Source organism: Podarcis pityusensis, assembly GCF_964106645.2.
Source record: "Podarcis pityusensis genome assembly, chromosome: 10".
Classification (NCBI taxonomy): domain Eukaryota; kingdom Metazoa; phylum Chordata; class Lepidosauria; order Squamata; family Lacertidae; genus Podarcis; species Podarcis pityusensis.
Genome location: NC_138035.1, coordinates 35848115 through 35862864, shown reverse-complemented (window position 1 = coordinate 35862864; position 14750 = coordinate 35848115). Strand labels below are relative to the sequence as shown.

The window sequence follows — 14750 nt, the reverse complement described above, 5'->3', positions numbered from 1 at the left end:
CTGGTCTGGTTAAAAAGGAATGTGCCTGAAGATATGTAATGATGGTGTCAGGCAAGCCTTTCCTGGGAGAGCATTCCACAAGTGGAGAGCCACCATTGACAAGGCTTGTTCTTGTTGCCACCCTACAGATCAGTGGTCATAAATCCATTGCTAAATAGGGCCGGCAGTACCCTGATACTGTTATGGAGTGTCCATTGGCATGTGAAACAGATATGGGGATATATGCTGGTTTAGAGCCCTTTTGCAAACGGGATGCATAGCCATAGCTATGGATGCCCAGCCTGAAGGAGTTCCGAGTGGTCAGAGGCCGAAATAAAAAGCTGTGGGCAGTAATCAAGGTGAGTCATACTCTCACGTAGATGCACTAAAATCAATAGTTATATATGCATTTGTATGTTATCAGCCATCTACAAATACTCAAGAACACTGTTCCCTCAAAAGATCCACCTAGTGCTGTTTACAGCAGCACCAGGCATATTTCTAGAAAGCCCACAAGCAAGATGTAACAGCTGTCCTTTAATAACTGCCAACTGGTATTTAGTAATGTAATTTATTTGAAAAGTTCAATTTGATTAGTGTCTAATAATTGCATGGCTTCCTAAATCAAACCATTGGGTCATCTACCTTGGCAGTGGCTGTTCAGGATTTTGGAAATGATACCCTCCCATTTAAAATCTGTTTGCCACCATTTATACTGCATGCAACTGAACTCCATCAAGATGTATTTGTAAAGTCAATTTTCTGCCAATGAATTGATTAGGGGACCCAGAATTCTATTTCAAGAAAGAAGAAAAATCATTTCCCACAGGTATACTTATACAAATGTCCCTAGTAATTTTTCTTCCACGCACTCATTTAGTTGTGTTTTTATATAACTTTATTAGTTCTCATTTGAGATGGAGTGACTGAAACTGTATACAGTACTACTCTAAACATGGCTCTACAATCCACCTATAAAAGGTATTAGACAACTTTTTAAATACCTTATAAGTGCGTGCATGTATTACCCAGTTGATGTCAGTTCTCAACTCTAAAAATGGATAATTTTTATTTTTTTTACAATCTATAGATTCAGACAAATCTTCTAACTTGCCTCCAGAATAGCTTTCCTGAAAAATGGGAGGGCTGCTGATCCAGCAGAGCCTGCCCCTAATGTGGAAGGGAAGATTTCCTTACTGTACTTCAATGTGTTGAGACATTGAGCAGAATTCTGCTTGCAGTATTCTTTTGGTTTCATCTATTTTTGGTCTTCTACAATCATCTTTTTAACATCCAACACCATTCAAGACTTACTGAAACACATTTTACAAATACAACTTTGTGGTTTATAGAATAATTTTTGATCTAGTTATCATTGATTGAATGTAACTCAATTATATGTGACACTCCTACTTGTAAGACTGCAGCCCTCAATAGTTCCTTGGGTGTAAGTTGTAGTGAACATGACAGCACCATCTTATGCACGTTTTACTCTGAATTCAATTAGCTGTAAGCAGGTAATCTTAAATTCACTATTGCTTCAACCCCAAAACTTAAATCTTGAAGAGTAACCTAGCAACCTCAAGCAGTGCTGGAACTGAGGCTTGATGTGACAGGACTATTTCAAATCTGAAACTTCACTTAGCTCATCACTCATAGTCTTAACATCACTCTGAGCAGAAGTCAAATTGAAGAGTTTCTTATTCAGGAAAGAAATTTCTTTCTGTCTTTCCATTAGATCCCCAAGCAGTCTTCCTATTCTTAATGTTAGTTCATCTAGCATTGGTTCCAAGTGTGCCAAATCCATCTTTAAGTTGTGTACTTTTGGTTTTAAGTCATTTGCAAAGGCTACTGTTGTAAGAACTTTGGCTCTATCACTTTCCAAATCTAAAAGCTTATTTAATTGCTTGTTAAGTTCAGCATTCAGTTCAGATGATTTTGTCTTAATGTGTTCTATTTGTCTGGCATTTTCAGATGCAGAACTCCGTAGTATTGTAGTCCTGTCAATGCTGTTTGTAAGGAGAGTCCCTATACTTTTTATTGTAGTCTTTTCAGCTTTATCAACTTTGTCTTCTAGAGTATGTAGATTCTCTACCAGTGAGGTTACATCTGCTTCAAGACCTGAAATGCGTCTAATATCAGTCTTCACAGCGGCAATCTTTACAGAGAAGTTATTAGTTACTGAAGTTATAATCTCCTCATACTTAGTAACTGCACGAAAGAGAGATGTTAAGTTCTGCTGATGCTCCTCTTCTTCTTGACTTAACTTACTAGACCAGATCTGCATGGTGTTCACTTCCTCCTGCAGGTGCTTCATCTGAGCAATTATATGAAGATCTTCCAGTTGCTCCATTAAGCTTAATGTCTTCTCACACTAAGAATTAAAAAAAAAATCATAAGAAAATTGCACTTTAATTTTATACCAGCTGTCTTGAAATTTATTTAAAAGATTAGTGTACAATATGTTCTTTAGTGTTTCTCTCAAACTTTAAAGGGAGAAAGGATGTGCAACTCATACATATGTTTCTGATTAATTTATTAAACAATGGTGTTAGGTCCCAAAAACAGGCATAATGGAGTGCAGGGGCGTATTTAGTTTTCTAGCAATGGGGAAAATTGTAAATCTGGATTCTCATCAACAAGCAGTGTATGGAAACAAAGAGAAAAACATGTGAAAACTGAGGAGGAGCAATCAAGACATTGTCTTCATCCTCACTTTACAAGTTAGCTCCTTAACAGTTGTGTATTCCAACAAAGCAAAACAAGATAATATAATAGCTTGTTATAATTACAACTGATGTTCTTTCTAATAAAACACACTTTGGGTGGCAATATTCCAGAAAAATGGCACACAGGCAAATGCATACAAAACTAGCATATAGTACTTTAATAGGTTCTGCTATCCAGAAAAAATGGTGTTGCTGCATTTTAGTTACTGTTAAAGCAAAACAAATGTGTTTGTGAGAAGAATGGTTGGTTTTTCAAAGTCATGTTCAAAGGAAAATTGTTTCCTTCCTACCAATCACACCCAATTGTACCATCTCATTCTAAATAACTATTATTTTTCTGACTTACCTGATTCTGTGCAGCATATGCAAGTGGTGAAGTGGGAATACCTTTCATATGACAATTAATATGCCTGTGGCTTTATTACATTTCTTTCCATATCAATTAAATATCTATAGTTTCCCCTGCCTTTACTTCATAAAGCCCTTATTTACATAGCTGTCAACTTTTCCCTTTTCTTGCAAGGAATCCTACTCGGAATAAGGGAATTTCCCTTAAAAAAAGGGAAATGTTGACAGCTATGCTTATTTATCATTATACCTATTAGCTTTGTGATCTTATATCTGTCCATACCTGCTTTCTCTGAAAGCATGGTGTTCAAACTTTGTAACAGTTAATTCTGCAAAGGCATTTAAAACAACCTTTTAAGCTGAAATTAGTCTAAGTACATTAACTTGAATAATACAGCTTAACACATTAACAGATATTGTATGTCTTCCTAATACAATGTAGTATTTGAGGGGTAAAGTACAACAAACATGCGAATACATGTTTGCAGGAATGCAAACGTATTTTCACCTTTTCAAAGTTTTCTCATGTAAAGGGGAAAACTTTGCTTATTTCAGTGAATACCAGTCAGCTAACTGAAGTTGCAATTGCTTCAGCAATACTGTACTGTTCATTATGACTAGTTCACTCATCATTCACACTGTGGTAGTTTTCTGTATTTTTTTCTGTTTCTGTGGTAGATTCTGCAAAGTCATGGACTTTCTCCTTTAACACAAGCACTTCATTCTGCAGTTTTAGTAGGCTGTTACCATACTGCATGTCTTCAAGAGTTTTTTGTATGTCCATTATATCAGATACAGCTTTCATCATTTCATCTTCCACACTGAACACCTTTATAGTCATGTCTTCCATTTTCTTCTCTACAGCCATCAGATCCCTTGATATTCTAACAACAGAGCGAATGGCATTCTCTATTGCTGCTAAATGAGTTTTGCACTCTTCCAGTTTGGGTTCATAGCCTGCAAGCTTTTGTCTCAGATCATTATTTCTGGCTAATATACTGTTCTGCTGTTCTTCTAATTTTCCAACTGCCTTGGTATCAGACTGCAGCTGCTGCTCAACTTTAGCCAGTTCATCTTCCTCTTGCCTACTTAATGTTTTGAGGTTTCTTACAGTACTGTCTTCAAGATCTTTCAGTCTTTCAGAAAGGGATTTTAGTTTTTGATCTGCTGCATTGATTTGAGAAGTCACTTCGATATGTAAAAGCCTGGCTTCCGATTTTAAACTGCTAGTATTTGTATCCAGTTCAGTCTGGCTCTTTTCCCAGGACTTGATTATATTTTGAAATTTTGCATCAGTGGTCTGCATCCTTTTAGAGAGTGCCTGCTCACTGTTCTGAATGTCATTTATTATGTTACGGAGGTTAGATACTTCTTGTTCAAACTTGGTCACCATGGAGAGAAAGAAAGAGGCTTCCTCCAGGATACCCGAAGATGATTCAAACTGCATTTGTAACACAAAACAATGTCCATCTTCACTTAATACAGATTTTGCACTTTTTTAAAAATATAAAACAAAGTTTTCGATAAACATAAGTTTTAAGATACATATTCCAAACAAGTCGTTCATGTGTGCGTGGGTGTGTCTGTATATATGAGAGAGACTGAGTCCACATGTATTTGGCAACTAACAGTTTGTTGATTCTTATTAATCTGTTCTATGAATACTTTCAAAACTCTGCATAGCTTTATTTAGAAAAAAACTAAACAAATGTCACTTTAGAATTAAAATTCTAGAAACGTGTTTTGAGTTGGCCAAATGTACTTCAATATGTTGCCATAGGGAGGAATGAATTGCATTACAAGGTAGCCTGGAGGCAGCAATTTCCTACAAAACAGTATGCTCAGCTCAGATATTGACTTTTCTGAAGTATTTCAAAAATTGGATTATTTTGCAGTTTTAAAACAACAAACTTTGTTCTGGCACGTGACATAATTCTTATTTGGCACTGGATAGCAAGACTTTTAGTTGCTTTTGTAAATCCACATGCATACATAGCCTCAAGTCTATGGCTGACATCCAACCCATAGCCCACTTGTGCAAATGGGTCTCCCCCACTGCAGACCACACTCCCCCCCCCCCCAATTTGCTCTGGGAAGTTGGAGGACCCTTCAGAACAGATTGAAGGGTACGGGGAGGCTGTCTTTGTGAAGCCTGATCTTCTGCATGGTAGAAAAATCCAGTGTTGAAAAGGACATACTTCCATTTATGGCGTGATTAGAATAGCAACATTTGTATGAAATATACAAGAAATGAAATGTCATCCTAGATCAACGACTTTTTTCTAAAGCTGAAGCCAAGGCTGCAATCCTATAAGCACTTATGTGTGTAACTGCCATGAGCAGAGACTAAAGAAGCAGGGCTATGCTAAAAAACAGACTTTAATCCTGACACTTCTATAGCTGTGTCATTCAGAAGAGCAATCTGCAGCAAAATGAATGTTGGTTTTTTAAAAACGTAACAGAAAGTAAAACATGAATAGAAAAAAGACAATCCATTTAAGCTACAGTCTCATGATCACAAGACTTACACAATAAATATTAGAATATTTTTCATAAGTAATTGCACTATACAAAGTAAAACTTAAAAGCCATCTAAATGAATGCAATTTCAAACAGCATAAATGCCTCTGGTAGGGTTACTGATAATAATTTCTGAATACATTCTTAATTAGCATTTATTCAGTATTATGCTCTATAACTGTTTCAAAAGGTAAAATAGTGGCTGCAATACGACACAGACTTATTTCTCAGCAAATATGATTAGCAGTTCAAATCAATTTAAAGTGTAATCTACTCAGAAAAAAGTTCAGTGTTACTTCCAGGAAGTTTGTATAAGATTGCAACTTTAAGCATCTGGTTTTCAGAGAAGAAACTGACTTAATATATGGATGGCAAATGTAATTACTAAACTTGATTTTGCACCTGAGTGTAGTTTATCTAGCAAGGTACAGTTAATACTAGTTAATGAAAAATATATCAAACTTTAGAGAAGTTGAGAAACACCCACACCATTAAAACGACACCCTTTTGAATTACCTTTTCAGATATTAAGTTTATCTTATTTTCCGTATCTTGAAACTTGGCAGCTTCCTGCTTTAATAAATAGTATTTCTCTTCCACTTCAGCCAGCTGAGCTGACTGCTGAAAAAGACACCTGGGAAATGTAGAAAAACAGAATCAGCAAACTTACAAAAGCAATAGACTTTTTCCACGTTACTGAATCACCTACTTCAGCACAACTTGCAATCCAAAAATATGGCTGCATAAATATTGGAATGAACTGACTCTCAGCAATTTCTTGGGTAGCCCAATCCTATACATGTTTAGATAGCAGTAAGTTGAGTTGAATGGCATTTATTCTCAAATAATTGCATGTACGATTTCAGCTTAGACTTGATTTTATAATTCAGATAAAAATATATGCCATAATTAAAGAGCAAATGTGAAGGATTCCGTTAAGGCATGATGTTTATACTTAACAGTATAGACAGATGACGTGAGCCCCAAAGCTGAACCTGCCAACCAGCTCAAGATGAAGAAACGGGTTTGGGGTTATCACTTGCAGAAGACAGCTGCGTAAAGACAAAGTTTCCAGTCATTTTGCTTACCATGTCAGCCCTAGGCAAGCTATAAGGGACAGTAAACTTGAGGCTGTTCGTGGGTCCCGCCAGCCGGACTTTTCATCACCAGTAGTCCTCAACGTCGGTGCTGTCTTCCCTTGATCTTCAGTTGATTTGTCTGAAAGGTTAGCTTTCCTTCTTTGCTTAACTTCAGCCATATTTCCAACGTCTTATACTGGAATGCCTGCATAGATCAAGCGGGGGTGGGGTGGGGGACAACAACCCGCTACTTACAAATCTTTTCAAAAATGGACTGAGCGTCCCGTTCCCCCCCCCCCCCCCGATCCTATGCATGTTTCATTAGGAAGCAAGTCAGTGGAGTGTTAGCCTTACAGAGGCATCTTAAGCCTGCCCGCTAAGGAACGCAAGTGCAGAACTAATAATAATAATAATAATAATTTATTTATACCCCGCCACTCTGGGCGGCTTCCAACAGAACACTAAAATACAATAACCTATTAAACATTAAAAGCTTCCCTAAACAGGGCTGCCTTCAGATGTCTTCTAAAAGTTTGGTAGTTATTCTTCTCTTTGACATCTGGTGGGAAGGTGTTCCACAGGGCGGGTGCCACTACCGAGAAGGCCCTCTGCCTGGTTCCCTGTAACTTGGCTTCTCGCAGCGAGGGAACCACCAGAACCACCTCAGTGTCCCGCCAGAATGATGGAGGTGGAGACGCTCCTTCAAGTATACTGGACCGAGGCCGTTTGGGGTGCAACCCCAAACATCCTTGCTCCCTAGCAAGGATGTTTGGGGCTGCACCCTTCATGCTCATAATCCCTCATTCAACCCGTTCCCTTTTCTCCTTGCTCCCTAGTTTAGCACCCCACCCACCCCCGTTACCAAGGAGGGAGCGGAAGTTCTCCCAACTTTTACCTCAGCCCCGGGTCTTCACGCGCAGACATCCACTTCTCGGCGCCACGTCAAAGCGCATGCTCGCCAATACTTACCCCACCCGCCTAACTTCGCGGGCGCGAGAGAGGGGCGGTCGAACGAAATTCACGAACGAGGATGGCGACAGGCGCGCGCGCTTTCTTCCTTCCTTTCTGGTTGGCTGGCGGGTGCCGAGCACTCGGCAGCGCGCGCACCCGCGGCCGACTCGGGTCCACGAGCCTCCGCGGCTTTGTTTCCCCCTGCGCCTCGCGGGGGCTTCTTGAGAGGCGGGGGCTCAGTCGAACTAGGCGCCTCCCCTCGGAAGGTGCGGTGCGGACTCGCCCCGCCTCCACTCAGCCATTCGCCTTGCCCCGGGGAGGAGGAAGTGGCCGCTATTTCCTGGGTGCCCCACCCGGGGTGAGAAGAAGCAGACCCTGTCAGGGAAGCTGCGCCCCTGCCCCGCTCCCCACAAAACGCGCACGGTGCTGCCTGTGTTCCTCAGGTAACCCTTCCGGCAGCCGTGAGGTGGGGGGGGGACAGAGGGGGCGTAGCCTTGTGAGGAGAAAATAAGAAAGACACGAACAGGCGCGAGAGAGGGGGGTGGGGAAGAAGGAGGTGAGAGACGGTTTGGGTGGGGGGTCATTGCTAAATTATCCGGGGCGGGGGAGTGGGCCGCCTGCCCATTGACTCAAAAGTCCGCCCCTGTACTTGATTAAGGCAAATGAGGGGCTGGGCTTGGGTATTATCACATAGCTGATAGATTTATATGCACATATATCTCCGGGGCAGTCACTAAATTCTGATGGTAATCTGTTGCCTGAAGACGCAACTTGATGCACCTGACAGCGCAAATCCCAGTAACAATAGATTATTCCGTTTTTCGGATGCACTTCCTTAAGTCTTTTGTTCCGCATAATTCTGATGGTTTATGTTGGCAAATATCCAAGCTCGTATGTCATCCCTCTATTTGCCTTTTGTCTAGGTGGTAGTTTGTCCTTGCATATCTGGAGCAGAATGGCTTCAGTTGGTGAAGTCTGGAGACTTAACATTATTTTGCAAGTTTGTTTTTTGCTTGTGTGTGTATTCAGATGGGTAGACAAGATAACTGGCAGGGTGTGCTTTAAATAACTTCTTCTATACTTGGAAGCTACGTTGCTGTTGCCAGCAGCTTCTTTCTAATTGTATGGACCAATAAAGTATAAAGATGTAAACAATAGTCTCCTAGTGTGTGTTGCACTGTACTACAGAAGTTTGTAATGGATGTTCTATGTTAGTCTAGCAGCGACTTCTACTGGAAAGTCTTCTGTTAACTTTATCTGTGTTATAATGATGTGTGTGTTTTTTAATTGTCATGTGGATTTAGCTGTGTTTTATGTACAATTTCATTTGTCCATTGCTTGGAGAGCACTTTGATCAAGTAGTTTTTAAACCTGTAGAGTGTTTCGTCAACATTAATTTTATAATCTCAAGCTTCCAGTGGCTTTAATAGTTTTTTTAGACTCTATATAGGTCATGTACAGGTTTTTTTCAAGTGTATAAAAACTTTTAATATCTGCATATTTGACTGCACTTCTTTTCTGTGAATTACTGTAGATTCAATTAATATTGTGCTTCTTTAGTATTGCTATCTATATTTCCCAAGATCATTAAATAACATTTTTATTCACATATCTGCTTGCCTACCTCAGATCATCATTCCTTTGCATTATTGAATTATCTTCTGATAAAGTTTTCTAAGGATTTTTTTATTTTGTTACATTCAGAATACTGTTTGGAATGGTGTATTATAAACTTCAGTGAATCCCTGGTTCATGAATAATTAAAAAACTACCTACATACTGATGCCTCCAGAATCAGTTGCAGATTGAAATACTGGTAAGTGTTGTATGTCTAATAAGAATCCATAGAATCCATAGCTGTCTTTACTTGATTAACAGTTGTGTTCTGATCCATGAATACAATGCACTTTTCATGCCAATACTGTAAAGGAGATTGATTGATACTTGATTGGCAGTTTTAGTTTTTCTTGAAACAATGTAATGGTGATTTTTACACACTTTAAGGGTATTTTTAAAAATTTACTAAGTTTATATTGTCTTGGCTAGCTCATGTTACCATTCAGCAAGGAAGAAACAAGTTGGAATAAAAATGGATATGATGGCTCGAAGTTATTTGCTTCAGAATTGCGAGGCATTGGAAAGAGATATCAAAACTTCTTACATAATGGATCATATGATTGCGGATGAAGCATTAACATTGCTGGAAGAGGAGAAAGTAAAAGCCCAGGTAAACTATTTGCAGTTTTTGTATTTTATGCTGCTGTAATATTTAAGCACCTACAGACTCTCTTATAAATGCAGTGCTCTTCTGGTTCTCATGGACATTAGTGCAATACAAAGTTGAACATTGAACATTGAAGTTGTAAAGTTGATACCTTTAACAGAAAAAGTAGAAATATTTTTAGCTAAATGAAAACCTGGATTGGCTCCAGATGAAGCTAGTTGCAATTAGATCCCATGGATAGTTAGTCATTAAATTAACATGTGACTACCTATCCATGGGAACTAATTGCAACTAGCTTCATCTGGAGACAGATGGCTTTGAAATCAGTGGGACTCTCCCCTTTATTTCAGTGGCCACTAAGTGAAAATAACTTACTCTGTGACTAAAAACAGTAATTTAATAATGTTAATAGGAAACATAGCAAAATAGACATGCTCAATTTACATCAAATAAAATGTTACTGTCTTCATCTTCTAGAAGATCTGGTTGCACTCAGACTGTATCCTAAAAAAAATTGAGGAGAGGGGTGTCATTCTTTCATAGGTTTGAGCAATTGTCTCCCTGAGTATCTTAGACATGGTTTTTCATATGAATGCATGTTTTTGTTGAATTAATACTTTATAGATGTGTGCCTGTGGTATGTACATGGTATTAAGGCTGCAAATGTACACATGCGTAAAGGTAAAGGGACTCCTGACCATTAGGTCCAGTCATGACTGACTCTGGGGTTGCGGCGCTCATCTCGCTTTATTGACCGAGGGAGCTGGTGTACAGCTTCCGGGTCATGTGGCCAGCATGACTAAGCCGCTTCTGGCGAACCAGAGCAGCAGCACGGAAACGCCGTTAAGCTTCCCGCTGGAGCAGTACCTATTTATCTACTTGCATTTTGACGTGCTTTCGAACTGCTAGGTTGTCAGGAGCAGGGACTGAGCAACGGGAGCTCACCCCGTCGCTGGGATTTGAACCACCGACCTTCTGATCGGCAAGCCCTAGGCTCTGTGGTTTAACCCACAGCGCCACCCGCCACATGCTTACCTGGAAGTAGGTCATAGTGCTCGCATTTGGACGTCATCCTAAATCATGGTTTAGCACAATGTGAATAAACCTATTCTTCTAGGTGCTTGTGCTCTGCTACCAGGTGGCCAAAAGAAGCTTTCACTTCTGTTTTTAGTTAACTACAGCTTTCTGTGTACAGTTAATTTAAATCTGGGTGGGCAATCTGAGAACTCCAGATGTTGTTGAACTCAAATTCCCATCTTCCCTGACCATGGTGGTTGGGACTGATAGAATACAACAACATCTGGAGGGCCACAGGTAGTTTACAACGAGCAAATTTTATAAACCATGACTTGAAATTGACTTGTTTTAAGCTAAACTGTTTTAATCTTAACTACTGGGTTATCACATAACATGACAAATCCTGCTTAACCAAAAGCAACAGTTGCTCAACAACTCTTGGCCATCTGGGAGGAAGCTCAGAAAGTGCAAAAGGAAACCAGGGTTATTCATTTCCTGCAGCTAAACTATGGCTTAGGATGACATTCAAAAACTGCCATTGAGACTTATTTTGGAATAGACATGCATCATAAAAAGGTAAAGGTAAAGGTACCCCTGCCCGTACAGGCCAGTCGTGTCCGACTCTAGGGTTGTGCGCCCATCTCACTTAAGAGGCTGGGGGCCAGCGCTGCCCGGAGACACTTCCAGGGCACGTGGCCAGCGTGACGAAGCTGCTCTGGCGAGCCAGCACCAGCGCAGCACACGGAAACGCCGTTTACCTTCCCGCTATAAAGCGGTACCTATTTATCTACTGGCACTTAGGGGTGCTTTCGAACTGCTAGGTGGGCAGGAGCTGGGACCGAACGACGGAAGCTCAACCCGCCGCAGGGATTCGAACTGCTGACCATGCGATCGGCAAGCCCTAGGCACTGAGGTTTTACCCACAGCGCCACCCGCGTCCCACAATATGACATGCATCATATTGGACTGCAAAAGTGCATAACTGCCTGGATTGTTCGCTAAGTAACCTAGCAATTGTTGTATGGGACATAATCCACCTAAATCCAAACTTAATTGATTTCAGTGGAAAAGATTTAAACGCAAGGTCCCACTATCACAGCGGAACCTCTGTATACTTGTCCTTGCGCCTGAAATGGGGCTTAAAAGTGCTGAAGGTTGGATAGATTGTATCAAATATGTATTGTCTTTTTGTTCCCTTATTAGACTACACAGAGAGAACGAGCAGCTATGTTAGTAAAAATAATTCTTGCCAAAGATAATTATGCTTACGTATCCTTCTATAATGCACTGCTTCATGAGGGGTACAAAGATCTTGCTGCCCTTCTCCAGGATGGCATCCCTATTCTTTCCCCTTACAATGGAAAGAATTCTATGGATGGAGTAACTTCATATGGTCAGTATGACAAACTATTCTTCATTGCATGACAATATTCTGTACTCTGCTTTTTATTGAAAAAAGTATTTCAGGATATATTTAATTTCTATGGTCCCTTCATTTCCAAGTGATTTAATCTACAATATACAAATCCACTAAAGTAAGTCAACAATAGGGTTGCATTAGTTTTTGTGGCTTGTGTGTAGGAGTTTAATTTTCATACTATTACTATTACACATTGGGACTAAGGTTAAATTGATTTTCCCTTCCAGGATTGTCTCCATACCAAACAGCTGAGGAATGCAATTTGTGCTTCTTTTAAAGGGCTGGCTGCTACACCTACAACCTAGGTGATTTGAAGCCAAATTTCTTTTAGTTGGCATCTAAATAGAAAAATTATCATGAGTGATGATGCTATTCTGTGTATTAGGAGTGGTGGTGTAGTATTTCTATTTAATACTTTAAAACTCTGCAAGTTATATTGTCTGCATTCTTTCTAATTTTTTGTATCTTCTGTTTTTGAATTTAAGTTAAGACAATTCTCTGTGAAGGCGGTGTTCCACAGCGACCAGTAGTGTTCGTCACTCGTCCAGAACTAGCAAATAGAATTCAACAGAAATTGTATAAATTAAAAAACGATCCAGGATGGGTTATTGTTTATGGCATGGCAGGCTGTGGAAAGACTGTTTTGGCGGCAGAAGCATTACGTGACCACAGTCTTTTGAAAGGTATTTCTAGCTGCTTTGTATCAATAAGAAAGGTTCTGCTTCTTAGAGGTTATTGCAAAGGATAGTTTACCTCCAGACAAGAGGTGATATGTGGTGAAAATAGCTTGCCTGAACCATGTATTTTTTAATTTTTTATTTGTGAATACTAGAAAATCCCATGAGGAGTAGCGCGGTTTGACTCACAGAAGCAAATACTGTAGTTATGAAATAAGCTATGACTTGCAGTAAACTGAAAATGTATTTTGGATCTCATGAAGATGGCTATGTTGCTGCAACCATATTAACTAATTACATTATTTTTGTAACACAATTGGTACACTAACCTTTCATGTAATACTGCTATCACTGTAAAAGTGAAGCGTATTATATTCAACAGCTATAGCAGCAAAAGAGCATATCTGGTGTGAGTAACAGTATTTTGAGCTTTGAGAACTGAGCCCTATATGCCCTCTTTGAATTATGCAATATATGTGTCCTATACCTATTTGTGCTGAATGTAAACATCCTGTTCTCATTTGTTTCTCTTAATACAGCTTGATTTTATTTATTATTTTAGGCATTTTACACTGTTTGGCAGCCAAAAGATTCCCAGAGCAGTTTACATAATATCAATAGCAAACAAGACAGTCTTTGACCTCAGACTTACAATCTAGAAAATATGTCACAAAAGTAAATTGCATGGCAGGGGAGAGGAAAACAAGCCAACTTAGGCACAAGTTCTTAAATATAAACATTTAGAATTTTTTTCAGTTAGCTTTGTTGCTTTTTAAAATAAATAAACAGATTTGTTTATGTTTAGACATACATGTAACTATATCTATATATATTATAATTTCAACTTTGCATCTTTTTGCTAGATTGTTTCCCAGGAGGAGTACATTGGGTTTCTGTTGGGAAACAAGACAAAGCAGGTCTGTTAATGAAACTCCAGAATCTCTGTCTAAGATTAGACCAGGACTTCACTTACTCTCAGAGGCCACCACTTAATATAGAGGAAGCTAAAGATCGCCTTCGTTTGCTATTTTTGCGCAAATACCCAAGGTACTGTAATAGTGTAAAGAAATATCTGAATATTTCAAGTCAGCTACTAGAATTGTGTTGTCTTTGTTTCATGTATGTACTCATTGGCTTAATCAAGACTTTTCCAAGGACTTGGCTAGACTGGTAAAGAAAAGGAGATTTTTATGCGTTGTATGTGCGATATAACATTGTTTTTTTCTACGTGTTTTCCCTGTTTAAATTTACAATGCTTTAAATTGAACCGCTTCTTCGATGTATCTAGATCCAGCCCAAGTCACAATTAGCAATGCTCTGTCTTCTAGCATGTGAATTTAAAGTTTCTTACCATTGGTGAATTTTTTGCACGTTTACTTGCTTGAAAAGAATTCTAGATTGCATGCTTGGTTCATCTAGAGCGGGACGATCCAGCCTTTCAGACCAAGTGGGCTGCAAGAGTACTTCTATACAGAACCTGCAGGACACACACTGAATTCAATTTCCAGGTCATAAATTGAAGTGTTCGCAATATAGTTAATATTATTTAGTATACACAATTAACATATTTAATTGAAAATAGAAGAGAATGGTCGTTAGCGCTAGCAACGCTCCTTTAGTACTTAGCAAGGGCTGCCCAAAAAAGGCTGCCCTGCAGGCTTCATGTTAAACCACTCTGACCTAAAGCATGAGCCAGATTTGTTAGTTGTTGTTAACAGAACTCCTTACTCCCATTTGATTCTAGTTGTAATGAGCAATATGTTGAACATATGTCCAAAAGACTCACTGAATTGATTCAGTATAACT

General features: G+C 39.3%; 2 protein-coding genes across 6 annotated transcripts in view; one reads left to right on the top strand and one right to left on the bottom strand.

Annotated features, from left to right (window-relative positions):
- Positions 1-536: 536 nt before the first annotated feature.
- IKBIP (IKBKB interacting protein) lies at positions 537-7760 on the bottom strand. Of its 4 annotated transcripts, none has more exons than XM_081022542.1 (4): positions 7551-7685; positions 6665-6860; positions 6093-6210; positions 537-2353 (listed from the first exon to the last, which is right to left on the bottom strand). In XM_081022542.1, the coding sequence occupies exons 2-4, from the start codon at positions 6832-6834 to the stop codon at positions 1598-1600; spliced, it is 1044 nt and encodes a 347-aa protein (XP_080878668.1). In that variant the 5' UTR covers positions 6835-6860; positions 7551-7685; the 3' UTR covers positions 537-1597. The 4 variants fall into 4 exon arrangements, with proteins under 4 accessions (XP_080878668.1, XP_080878666.1, XP_080878665.1 ...); XM_081022540.1 differs by lacking the exon at positions 537-2353 and adding an exon at positions 2499-4497 and having other exon boundaries at positions 7625-7760; XM_081022539.1 differs by lacking the exon at positions 537-2353 and adding an exon at positions 2499-4497.
- Positions 7761-7901: 141 nt separating this feature from the next.
- APAF1 (apoptotic peptidase activating factor 1) overlaps positions 7902-14750 on the top strand; it is a 39969-nt gene continuing 33120 nt past the window's right edge. The window contains exons 1-7 of one of the 2 annotated variants that reach the window (XM_081022483.1): positions 7919-8049; positions 8636-8753; positions 9311-9422; positions 9653-9833; positions 12051-12240; positions 12753-12950; positions 13808-13991. In XM_081022483.1, the coding sequence (XP_080878609.1) occupies positions 9696-9833; positions 12051-12240; positions 12753-12950; positions 13808-13991 (710 nt within the window). In that variant the 5' untranslated portion in view covers positions 7919-8049; positions 8636-8753; positions 9311-9422; positions 9653-9695. Of the gene's footprint in view, positions 8050-8635; positions 8754-9310; positions 9423-9652; positions 9834-12050; positions 12241-12752; positions 12951-13807; positions 13992-14750 lie in introns of both variants that reach the window. The other variant, XM_081022482.1, reaches the window with a different exon arrangement.